The sequence below is a fragment of the Balaenoptera borealis genome (assembly GCF_965194805.1).
Source record: "Balaenoptera borealis genome assembly, chromosome: 3".
Classification (NCBI taxonomy): domain Eukaryota; kingdom Metazoa; phylum Chordata; class Mammalia; order Artiodactyla; family Balaenopteridae; genus Balaenoptera; species Balaenoptera borealis.
The window spans coordinates 168,149,578-168,162,032 of NC_138866.1; the positions used below are offsets into that span (position 1 = coordinate 168,149,578).

The 12,455-nt window shown below is 43.3% G+C and overlaps 1 protein-coding gene across 7 annotated transcripts in view; it reads left to right on the forward strand.

Annotated features, from left to right (window-relative positions):
- Nucleotides 1–12,455, forward strand: part of NRP1 (neuropilin 1) — a 137,645-nt gene that overhangs the window by 115,544 nt on the left and 9,646 nt on the right. For all 7 annotated transcript variants that reach the window (XM_082385339.1, XM_082385340.1, XM_082385341.1 and 4 more), the window contains 2 exons: nucleotides 4,249–4,308; nucleotides 10,429–10,566. In XM_082385339.1, coding sequence (XP_082241465.1) covers nucleotides 4,249–4,308; nucleotides 10,429–10,566 — 198 coding nt within the window. The remainder of the gene's footprint in view (nucleotides 1–4,248; nucleotides 4,309–10,428; nucleotides 10,567–12,455) is intronic.

A 12,455-nucleotide genomic window follows, 5' to 3' on the forward strand; every position in this document is an offset into this window, starting at 1 on the left:
GGCGGGAGGAAGCCTTGCCAAAACACGTGCATCTTCATTTCCTCATGTCGTCATGTAAACAAATTGTCCTTCACAGCCACAGCCATTCGAACGATAATTTTAGCTATTTTCAGAGCCAAAGGCTAGGATTGTCTTCATTGGATAAGAATTCCTCCATGGCTAAATGTAACATAAACTGATTCTCATCTTCGACCTCCACCCCCTTCCGAGATAACATATGCACCACCCATACATAACCACACGCTGGAGAACGTTTATTTTCATTTTCTAACAGGGATCAAATTTTTTGAGTGGATCCTTTATCCAACTAATTAATGAAGTCAAGCTTATATTTGAAATGCAGCTTTTAAGCTAGGATTTTGTGAATCATTTTACATTAAAATTTACAAAGGCAGAATTTGTTGTTATTTGACATCACCACTAGCAAATATATCAGGGATGGTGTGTGCCACATGCCTCACCGACTTATTTAGAGGATTATTCCATGATATTGTAAAACCCTAAAAGCTAGAAAGTGACCTTCTCTTCTACTTGGACTGACAGAGGAAACATTAAGCAAGTGGAGAAATGGAATGCCACCATTTGGAAACAGGCCAAAGCACTAGAATTATCACCCTATTGCTGCCAAAGGTACCGTGGGGCCTTTACTGCTACCCAGATCAAAACACAGTTTCTTACAGCATCTGACTCTCATTTTACATTAAACACGAGCCCGTGGATGCAGGTCTGTATTTTTACCCAAAAGGGATTCAGGAGAGCCCACGTAATTCATTTTCGTGGGCGAAACTGAAGGCGTTACCATGTAACTTCACAATAGTGCCATGTTAGTAGCTAACGCATTAATGTAAAATGTGGAAGGAAATATCCCACATTTCCCATTACTTCAAAAGCTCTCTTCTGAAGGAGCAAGACTGCTCTGCACCCTGAGATGGAATAAGGGGTAAAATCTAGCTCAGAAGTTTAGTGCCATGAACTGAGTTTACATTTAAATCCTACCTCCTAAGGTTCTCTACCTCCAAATCTCCAGGATAATTGCTTACAGTCGAATGGCCAATAAATGTCACGTGGTTATGGGCTTTTGAAAACAAATCTTGTATATAAGTAGTTGCAAGCCACAAAAATTACTCTAATTAATGCAGAGGGCTTTTCTTTGTAAGATGTCAAGCTCCAGCTAAAAAGCTTATACAGCTGATGTTAAAACAGAGTACCAGTCTGGTGAAGCAGGTCCTACAGAACCTTCCCAAGGTTGCCTGTGAACACTCCCTGCAAACCTCAGGCTTTTTGCAAACCCGGTCACACGTCCCATCCGTAGTGAAAATCCTCATAAAAAGGAATGTCTGCAGTCATCAGAGGCCCCCCTGTTCAATTACCCTCTTGAGGAGAGGTTCTTTCCTTTATAAACCCTAAAGTGGTCAGTTAATATTGATTAGAGACAAAGCCTCAGATTTATTCCTCGTGTCAGAACAACCAACCTTCTCATTTGTGCATTGGCTCATGACTGAATCAATTGAAACCTAAGCCTTTGAATGAAACAGGGTGAGTCTGTTAGCCTGGAGCAAACTGTGTATGGCCACGAGTTGCAAACCACAGAAAATGGGTCATTTTGCCTGGAAACACTGACAGTCCTTTAACAGTACAAGGCGATAGTTTATCTACAGCATTTAAAATCATTTATTGGGTAGATAGAAAACAATGCATTCAATTTTTTTTTTTTTTTTTTTTTACATATTACCCTGGCAAAAAAAGTCATTTTCTCAGGCCAGCACGTTTGTTTCAATAATTTGATCTATACGTGTATATATTAAGAACTTCTGGGGGTGCTGATAAGGTTCACTCTATTCCCCCAACAAGAAGAGGTGATCTAAGAAGACATTCTCATGCTTTGTATTCATTTACTGCATGACAGCCCATTTGTCCTTTTTTAAAAGCTTATTTTGCTCTGTGAAGCTCTGTGTTAGTCTTTTCTGAAGAAGGGCGGGCTGACATTTGCCCGTGTTTGCAAGCAGCCCAGCCTGCCCCTAACCCACTACCTTTTCACAGGTGAGCATCTCACCTCCTGGGCTCACACACAAGTCTGTACCCTCCTTGCTCTTTCTGTCACAGCTGCAAACTTTGAACGTTCAGTGTCTTAAAACCAAACGAAAAGTATTCTCCCTTTCACCCTGATGGTTGGCAGCATGGAAATTGGGATCAATGCTCTCTGAAGGTTCGGTCCCTTAACAGAGATGATGTCACTTTAATGTCTTCTCCTGGGGGTGACCTATTTGAATATAGGGGGAAATAAGTATTTAGCAAAATGCTCGTTATCTATAAACAACACTGAATTCCAGGTGAACTGTACCAGATGGATGGAAATGAGGAGAGGTTTTGCTCTCCTTTGCTTGCTGTCAAGGTGAAAATTCACCCTTGAAGTTACTCATTCGCAAATGCCTTTGATGTCATTAGATAATACAATTGGCTTCAAAGGCACCAGGAGGCCAAATTTCACATTGGATCTGTGTGTACCCAACAGGGGAATTTGGCTCCCAACCTCTAACAAAACTGACAGTGCATATCTGTTTTTAAAAGTGAATTTTCACCTTGAGTCTTTCTCCTGTAAGACCACTGGGAACAGAATGCTAATGCGTCTGGCCTCCCTCCAATTCTGCCATTATAGATTCACCTTCTTAACCCATAATATATGTAATGGCTTCTCCTAGCGCCTGCCTCATTGAAGCCATGCACACGTGAGACCACTTATCCAGCATATTTACTGGGCGAGCAGGGGTAACACGACTTGGTGCTACAGTGGACTAGCTCAGAAATCTTCAGGCCATTTCAAGAGCTCAGTTTTACGGCTCTCTGATTCATGATCTGGGTGATTTCTCACCCGTGGGAGCTGCAGGATAGGACTAGGGCTCGGCCAGAATAGAGATGATTACAGTCTTTATTTATTTATTTATGGCTGTGTTGGGTCTTCGTTTCTGTGCAAGGGCTTTCTCTAGTTGCGGCAAGCGGGGGCCACTCTTCATCGCGGTGCACGGGCCTCTCACTGTCGCAGCCTCTCTTGTTGCGGAGCACAGGCTCCAGATGCGCAGGCTCAGTAGTTGTGGCTCACGGGCCCAGCTACTCCGCGTCACGTGGGATCTTCCTGGACCAGGGCTCAAACCCATGTCCCCTGCATTGGCAGGCAGATTCTCAACCACTGCGCCACCAGGGAAGCCCTACGGTCTTTATTGAATGACACTACTGGAAGGTGTACAATGGCACCTCGTAGCCACCTCCAAACTTTCCATGATGGGCATGAGCCCTCCATGCCCTTACTTTATCTCTTGGGAAAGCAAATAGATGCTCTCGACCATGATCTGCAAGGCAGACACACATATGGAGAAATGGCTTTCTCAAGCACCAAAGTAATAAACAGCAAACCAGTTTTTCAAGAAGCGTTCAGGTGACGCTTGTGGGTTGCGCAACTTGAAGAACAGGACTTTAAAACAGAAGGCTCATGACGAAGGGCGGAAAATGGCTGAGCTAAGATACCTAAGCTAAGAGGGTAAATCTAAGTTTCCACTGGTCCCCAGACCACGAATTCCAAGTCGACCCAGGCTGATTGAAGTTGACAGCATTCAGGGTGTTGTTTGTGCAGTCTTCCAGCTCCTCGGGACTGTGAAGAAATGTGTCCCTCCGCCCCTTCCCCTTTTCCTGCAGCTTCTCCGAACTGCATACTGGGCGGAATTATTTGTTCTTGGGAAAAACAAACAACCACAGCAGCAAAAGAAAGGAGGAATTACTGCCATCCGCTTTAAAACTTCAGTTTTTAAAATAGATTGTGGGGACCAGCCTTGCAGCTCCCCCCAAGACACACATCTGAAACCTTGGGAAACTATTTGAAGCTTAGAGGTCCAGGTCAAGTTTAATACTTAAGTCACTAAGGACCTTGGGAGGCCTTTGCTTTTCACTCTTGCAATTGTGAGCGTCGTCGATTAGTCTGGGAGTCAAGGAATGCCCTTGGAAGGAAGTCTGGAACTCTCCATACTGCCTAGATGCTTTATGAATAAATGTATCAGGTAAAAAATAGTGGTTTATTTGAATTTGATATTGTGGTGAACAAAATTTAAGACATTTGCTATAGCTGGAATTAAAGGAAGAATTATCTGAGGGAATTGCTAGCCTCTAACAGATGTATGTAAGCCTACAGCATTCTCTACTAAATATTACCTACAATGCTGCCTTTTTCTCATCTCATATGTTACTGTTTCTGTGTTTCAGGTGGTACCACTGTGCTGACCACAGAAAAGCCAACCGTGATAGACAGCACTATGCAATCAGGTATCAAATACCAAAGAGAAAATGTGGTAGATTTCACATAGGCCTGTCCTTTCCCACAAAATAGCACATCGCTACGGTTCTCAATTTCCGTTTCCCTCAAAAGTCCTAGCAGAGATGCCACCAGCATCTGGTCCCCAAGCATGAGCCATAAACACTGCTTTCCTTTCATCCACATGTATATGCAGCAGGGAGCAACATTTCCTTCCCCATCAGTCATTGCCAAATGGTGACAATCCCCGCTCTCAGCGGAAGGAACCGAGGAACATACTTTGTTTAAATGCAGCACATCTAGGACACGGACTGTGTTTGCAAACTCAGGAGAAGGAAGTCTCCCAGGCAGCAGCCTGACTATTTATTTTCATCGCCACTCAGCAAATCGGAGACAGGCGAAGTTTGTCAGTTTTGTCTGCCACAGAGTTGGCAGTTTTACAGCCGCATTTCCAGTGGGTGCGCCACGAGATGCGGTGCAGGAAACCAGGGCTAGCAGTGCACCCGGAGAGGAGCGCCCTCGGAAAGGGCACCACCTCTGCATCCTTTTATTAATAGAGGCCCTGTGATGACTTTTAGAGCCTCTGGCTTGCTGTTGATCAGGGCCCAGCCACAGGGATAAGGTGGCCTCCCCCTCACTCTCTTTTGTATTCTGTTAGTATTTTTTGAAAATCTTCCCCACAGACACACACCAGGGGAAACAGTCCGTATAAGCAATCAGAAGTTTTACATACTTTAAAGTTAATCATCAGAGTGAGGTGAACAGGTCAGCTCACCAGCTTCTCCCATTTCCTCTACTGAAGCCCGCAGCCTTGGCCTCCACGGTCACTTCTTAATGGGGCATGTGGTGTACATCACTGTTTCCTCAACAGCAGACCCTCCGCAGCCAGCAGAACGCAGAAAGGACTGCTCTGATTAGCATGCTTCCTTAAAGGGTGCTGTCACTCTTGACCCGATTAACCAGCAAAACAAACTTCCCTTTAGCTGAACTTAACCCCAGGTTCCCCCATGGCGGGCTCAGGGTGACAGACTCCCTGCTGCCACTCAGCTCAGACACCCCCAAATACCGAAGATGAAACTGAAGAATAGTGTTCAGCTAAATTCCAACAGCCAGCCGGGAGTCCCATCCACACCTTTTCAGGTTATAAAGCGTAGCCTCGGGGGATTGGCTGGCGGCCCCTGCCTCCTGGATGGGGCTCTTGCTCTCTTCCCATCTTCCCTGATAGGAAATTCCTGGTTTCCCACTCAGCCCCATCAGGGTGGTTTTTATGGGGTAACTTCCCTGCAGGTTCCTTATGACCCTCTGTCACAGGGAAGAGGGGTGAGGTGAACAAGTGACGTTCTAATAATGTAACAAACATTTTAACTGTCGCTCTAGTTTTTCCTCTTGCCAGAGAGTTAATTACAATCACTAGGAAGTTGCCAGCTAGCTTGTTAGATCGCATCTCTTTTCTTGCCTGTCCAAAGAACTAGGGGTCATCAAAAATGCAAGCATGAACAGCAACCTTGGGGAAAATGGAAAGGTACATCAGATCCCAAAATGGGATGACTCTCCCTCAGTGCTGGAAGTCTTTGTTATCAGACCAGGAATGGCTCTGTGAACTTTTGATTTGTGCATGAGCTCAAGGCCTTTGTCTTGATAGCTTCGCAGAGGAGATCCAGAGCAGACAGTCATCTCATAGGGTCTACTGTGGTCAGAGGGCAGAGGTACAAATCGTGAACCAGTAAGACCCCTTGCTGCCACCACCTAAACAAGTTTACGTCAAACTGTTACCGAGTTCTGTTTCCTACTGCTCACCCCACGGCAGATCAATAAATCGAGAGATGAAGTATTGGGACAAGGAATAGCAACTTTATTTAGAAATCCTGCAGACCGAGAAGATGGTGGACTAGTGTCCCAAAGAACCATCTTACCCGAGTTAGGATTCAAGCTTCTTTTAGACTAAAAGGGGAGGGGGTGTGGCTAGTTGATGTAAACTTCTTAGTGCTGGAATCCTTTGTGCTTGGCAGCTGTTCATGGATGTGTGGTCACAATGTTCCTATAAACCTCCAACAAGACAATTGTTATTTTATATTCTGCAACTTTTTATTTCTATATGAATGGAAAAGTGTTATACCTTTAAAGGTCAGCCTTAAGAATGGGCTTTCCTGTATATTTCAGGCTATAGGCAACATTCTTTTACAAAAGTGCAGAGCCAACAAGACTAAGCATCGGCAAGAGAGCACAGGGTTAGAGCTAAAGGAATAGATCCAATATGCAGTCAGGTTTGTTCTTCTTTTTTTTTTAATAATATGGTTGTGTTCTTTTTTTTTTTAATGTATTTATTTGTTTGTTTATTTTTGGCTATATTGGGTCTTCGTTGTTGTGCGCAGGCTTTCTCTAGTTGCGGTGAGCGGGGGCTACACTTCATTGTGGTGTGCAGGCTTCTCATTGCGGTGGCTTCTGTTGCAGAGCACAGGATGTAGGCACTCGGGCTTCAGTAGTTGTGCCACGTGGGCTCAGTAGTTGTGGCTCGCAGGCTCAGTAGTTGTGGCACACGGGCTTAGTTGCTCCACGGCATGTGGGATCTTCCCAGACCAGGGCTCGGACCCATGTCCCCTGCATTGGCAGGCGGATTCTTAACCACTGCGCCACCAGGGAAGTCCCCAAGGTTTGTTCTTTTCTATTACAGGACCACAGGGCTTATTGATGGGATGGTCTGTTCTACGGTCAGCCCAGAGTCCTTTACAACTTGCCTTGGTTTCCTGTTTTTCCATTGTCTGAGTCATGAATCTGGCTCTCTAGATCTTCGTTTATGGATAGTGAACTGTCTGAGCTTCTCTGAGGAGTTCCGTTCATTGTCACCTCCTGGCTAAGCCAATGCTCAGAGATCAGGTCTAACTCTGTGGTGTTCACCCCCTGGTCAGATGAACCGACTGATACCTGGATCCCCACTGTCCTGCAGGCACCTTGACAAGCAGCAGCAAGTCAGACCCTAAACTTGCATCATCATCTGATTTTGCTGAAGCCACTAGAGATTCAAGCAGAGTCTGAAGCCTTCATGTTGAGGATTCTTCTCAATATAATACATTCAGTGGGCATATAATATTCATATACTGTCTGGGTTGTAATCAGATGCATAAAAGCCTATTAATGCTCTGCCAGGAACTGATGAGAAACCCTGCATTTTAAATCCAGCTCCCCCTGGTGAAGCCTCTTACCCTCCAGGGATCCCCAAACATCCACTAGAGCAGTTCAGAGTATGTTCATGACCTATGGTTGCACTGACCCAGGCACCTCCACTTATTTCCACTGCAAGACCAGCCTATGAGTAGGCAAGCTTGCATACCCAATAGAAGTTTTGAAGACCAGATTTAAAAATTAAATCCTTGTACGTATATGGTGCTAATGATCTAACTCCGGGCAAACTAGGTTCACCAGGCGCAGCTGGTGCTGGCTCACAGAGGCTATAAATTTGTTTTAAGTTCAGAATATTGTTTCCTGCTATTTTGAAGAGTCAAGAAGGGATTTAGCCAGATTATTCCCAATGAATTTAATGAGAATTGTGCAGCCACAGGGCCTGGGTAATATTTTGAAGATTGAAAGGTCACACGTACTTAGTCCTATATACACATTTCATTCGTCCATTTGCTTTTTTTCTCTTTCTTTCTCTGCCCTTTTCTCCTCTGCTTCTGTCCTGCTCTCTTCCTCTTTTTTTTTTCCCCCTTTCTGGAAATGTTTTTGTGTATTCTGTGTGTTTAATAGCCTTTCTAGCCAGGCTTGAATCTTCAACATTGAACTAATCTGACTCCATACCCATCCCCCACAAAAGTACTGATTTTAAAAAAAAAAATTATTTTAATTTAGCAAGATTGCCATAAATTATATGATCGGGACAAGGAGATAAAAGAGTAGTTAGAGCAGATCGCCATGTTAAATTCGTAGATTGGGAAAAACAGTGGAAGATAAAGGCTGACTTCCATTCACTGGAGCGGGAGAAGTGCCTGAATTACTCTTTCAGGCAAAGCCATCCTCTTGTCCTGGCCATGACAAAAATACCCAAGTTCTTCCTATATTTTATGACATCGCCAGAATAGTAATAGCCAAATTACGGATAGTATGGTTTTCTGTAAATTATACAATAAATTTAATGTATTAACAAGGCAAATATAACCAGAAATGTGTATGCTGTAATGGCTTACTGCCCTCCTCTTTGTGCATGTCTTATAAATAACATTTACGTAGAGACCCCAGAACCACACACATATTAACATTTTCCCATATTAACATTTTCTAACACGAGATTACACAACAGTACTTTCCGGGGCTGTGGGCGTTGACATCCAAGGTTGTTCAACCATTCTGTCACTGTTCAGCTGACCACTACTTCTGCAAAATTCAATCTTGCTGCACAGAAGCAGGGCAGATTTTGGAGAGGGTTTTCTCATGCTTTAAGAAGCCCTATTTCATGGTTATGATGGACTAGGCATGAAATCTGTCTCTCCAATGACACTACCGCTGTGAAATATAGCCCTTTGCCCTAACTGAAAGTGCTCACGTTATACACATCACGTGACTTACTAGGTTTACTTTCCCAGCTGTCCCTGTGAATCCTTTGGCAGGTCACACTGTCATCGGATGGGAGAATCCATCCTGCTCAGTTTTGACAATGCGTGTGGTGCCTTCCTTCCAAATTTCACATTAGCATTTGAAAAGAGTTCCTTGGAAACTCAAAATGCAAAGTAACTCATTCTTATCTATTCAATAAACCTTTCCATTACAATCCCTCCTGCCATTATTGAAGTGGGGGAGGGGCCAGGGAGCCCAGACTCGGAGAAGAAAGCAAGATATTTGTGTTAAATGCTTAGACAAAGTTAAAGAAAAGATCCAAATGAGACAGGCTCTCAGCCTGACCCTAACAGCATATAATACCATACTTCCCTTATTGTACAGAGACGTTGTTTTGCGGCTTTATTTTTTAGATCAGTTGGCTAGCTGCCCTAGGCACCTTCCTCGTCGTCTCAATGCTGCCATCTTGTGGACACCTGGACTCAGTGAGAAGCAATGACCCTCATTAGAGAAACCAGCCCCTATTGTGTGTTTAATTTTATTGTATATTCGGGGGAGGAGTGGGACTGGCAGAAACAAGAGAATTTTATCTTTAGGATTATTTTTTATTGTTAGCTCAAGTTTCCCCCCCCAAAATTCCAAGCATCAAAGACTTCATTTTCCCCATCCTTAAAAAGTTAACCAATTTCCCCAAAAAAAGGGTTGAGTAAAAAAATAAGGCTATAGAGGTTTAAAAAACCCCATAGCCAAATAGCACCTTGTAGAACACACAAATCATTCCTGAGAATCCCTTCATACTTTCCTTTTAGATTCCAAAGGCAGCATTTTGAACGTTAAAAAATATACAAGTGGGTACCTATTCAAGTATGCTTTGGCTTTACTTGACCTTACATTGAGGTTTTAAGTGGGGCAAACAATTAATAGACAAATCTGAAAATTCACTAAAAAAGCAGAGGCTTCCAGTTAAAATTAACTGACCTGATATAAAGCACAGAAGTAAAAAATAATCTTATGAAATGCTTCAGAGATCTGCCAGTAAAAACCTGAAGCATAAGCTGGTGTGGTGAGAATACAAATAACCTCCAGGGTGAGATATTCAGCCAAGTCACGTTTCTAGACTTTTGAGGTTCATGGGTCAATCTCTAATTAAGATTCTTTTCATTGGTGGATATCAATTTATATGACTCATCCTCAAGAGCAGAGTATCTTTCATATTAAGTATTGCGGAAATAGGGAGAATGCTAATAGAATATACATGTAATATACATGCTTTGGAAAGTAACCTTCCTGGAAATTTTATGTAGCAATTTGACAGGCAGTCCATAATCTTTTTGAGCTGGATAAAAAAAAAAAAATTTGTTTTAAATGTTACTAAATATGATGTTGTAAGCATTTGGACTTCTCCATGCATCTTTTGAGTTTCCTGGTAATCCTGGATTTTGTGGCTTTCCTGGAATTTTCAAACAGACATGAAGTTATGTAAATCATGCTTTCCATGAACGAATTAAGGACCTCTTTGACCTAAATGATTAAATGTGTCTTTCTCTGCTTGTCTCTGTTTTTTTCCTTTCCACCCACTGAAGAGTTTCCAACATATGGTTTTAACTGTGAGTTTGGCTGGGGTTCTCATAAGACGTTCTGTCACTGGGAGCATGACAGTCACGTGCAGCTCAAATGGAGTGTGTTGACCAGCAAGACGGGACCGATTCAGGATCACACAGGTAATGGAGGGTTCACTGTGGCCTCATTTCTTTGAATTAGAGAAAGTGTTACTGCGGAGGGTTGATGGGTCTCTGAGTTTAGGGAGTTTAGAAAATACTACAGAGCATTCACTTTTGCTTTTCTTTACTGCAATTAACATCATGTCCTCCCCTAGTAGAGATTCCCTTAGGCCACTTTGTAGAGAATGCTGATTAAATGTGGCAACTGATTGGCCCCTCTGAAAAATAGCAAACTTGGCAAATCAGTGTGTGTGAGTTAATACCTGTTTTCTACTTTTTCTGAACATTTTTCATGGGAAATTTCAAATGTATTCAAAAGTAGAAAAGAAATAGTAAAATGAACCCTCTCTGTACATAACCCAACTTCAACAACCATCAAATCCTAGGAGTCTTATTTTATCTCTAGCATCCTGACTCTGGATTGTTTGGAAGCAAGTCCAAACACCACCATAGATGGTGTCATCTCGTTTATTTTACAGCTAAAGAAACAATAAGTGAGCTTAACGCTTACTCTCTTGACCCATGAAGTGGAAATAGATTGGGGTAGGGGTAGAAATCTTGTTCTTTTGAGGAAGATTGTAAATCTAGCCCATTCCCTCTGAGCAGATAGAAACCTCACCACACCTCAGCTCACAACCCACCTCACCTCCTGTCTTCCTTTCCTTCTAAGATTAATTAGGGTTGGGGTACATAGGGAGCCGTCAGCCACTTTGGGGAACTCTTTTACCCGCCGCCATCCTGTTTTCCTCCTAGTCATTTTATCACCCAACTTGAAATATGGAATAAAGAACCATCAGTGTCCTGCAAAAAAACGCACACGCATACCCTCACACACACACACACACACACACACACACACACACACACACACACAAAAACACCCAACCCACAAACTTCTGCCCTAATCAGTGATACTGACAGGACTGCTTCCTCAAGTCATGTTTCCCAAAAGAGACCCCAGAGGGGCATTTGCTGATGCTGAGAAATCTCATTAAGCCAAGTTTCCCCATGCCTGTGCTTGGGATGAGTGGGCCAGTGGGCCGATGGACAGGCAAAGGGTACTTCATGCCTTTCCCACTTGGTTGTTCACTTTTTCCCCTGTGAATACAACCATTAAGTAGGTTGAATAGGCCTCTTTCCATCACAGCTACTTCCTTTCCTAATAAGAATGACAGGGAAATTGGATAAAATTGGACTCCTTCAATTCTGAGACACTTTCAATTGAATCTTAAGACAAGCAGTTTTAGAAAACTTAAAATACTTTGACTGTAAATGGCACTGTACATAGAAATGGCATCAAATTAACCAAATGCAATTAGCTGAAATGAAGGCAGTAATGGTGGAAAAATTGATGCAAAGTGAAGCAAAATGGCTCAGTAGGAGCTGACATTCAAAGGAGGTTAAAAGCTATGTTAGCCAGAGACAAAAGCTAAAAGGCTTGCAGAAGTACAGGGCTAATTGAGAAAACGGAGAGAGCGTCCCCGACCCAGAACTGTGATAAAATCCCTGAAAGGAAAAACATCAGCACTTTATGTGTTGGAGTGTCAGAAAAGGCGGGCTTGTCTTAGATTAGCGGCTGAGAAGTGCGATTCCTTCAGAAGGATTGGTCTCTTTTGTCCTCCCAGACGCCTCGATTTACTTGGCAGTGGTGCCAGGTCTGCCCAAACCAGGAGGAACCCCTGCAGTGCTAGACACACAATCATTTGCCAAGAGAGATGGGTGAGCCCGACATCTGAAAGGCAGGAACTTGTTAACATGAAAAAGTCTGGATGAAAAGAGCCCCCCACACAAGACACACGCACACAGCCTGCCACAGATCATGTGCAGCACTTTGCAAATCAAACGTGGAGATTTCTGAAAATCAACACCATCTAGGTACAATAGCCTGC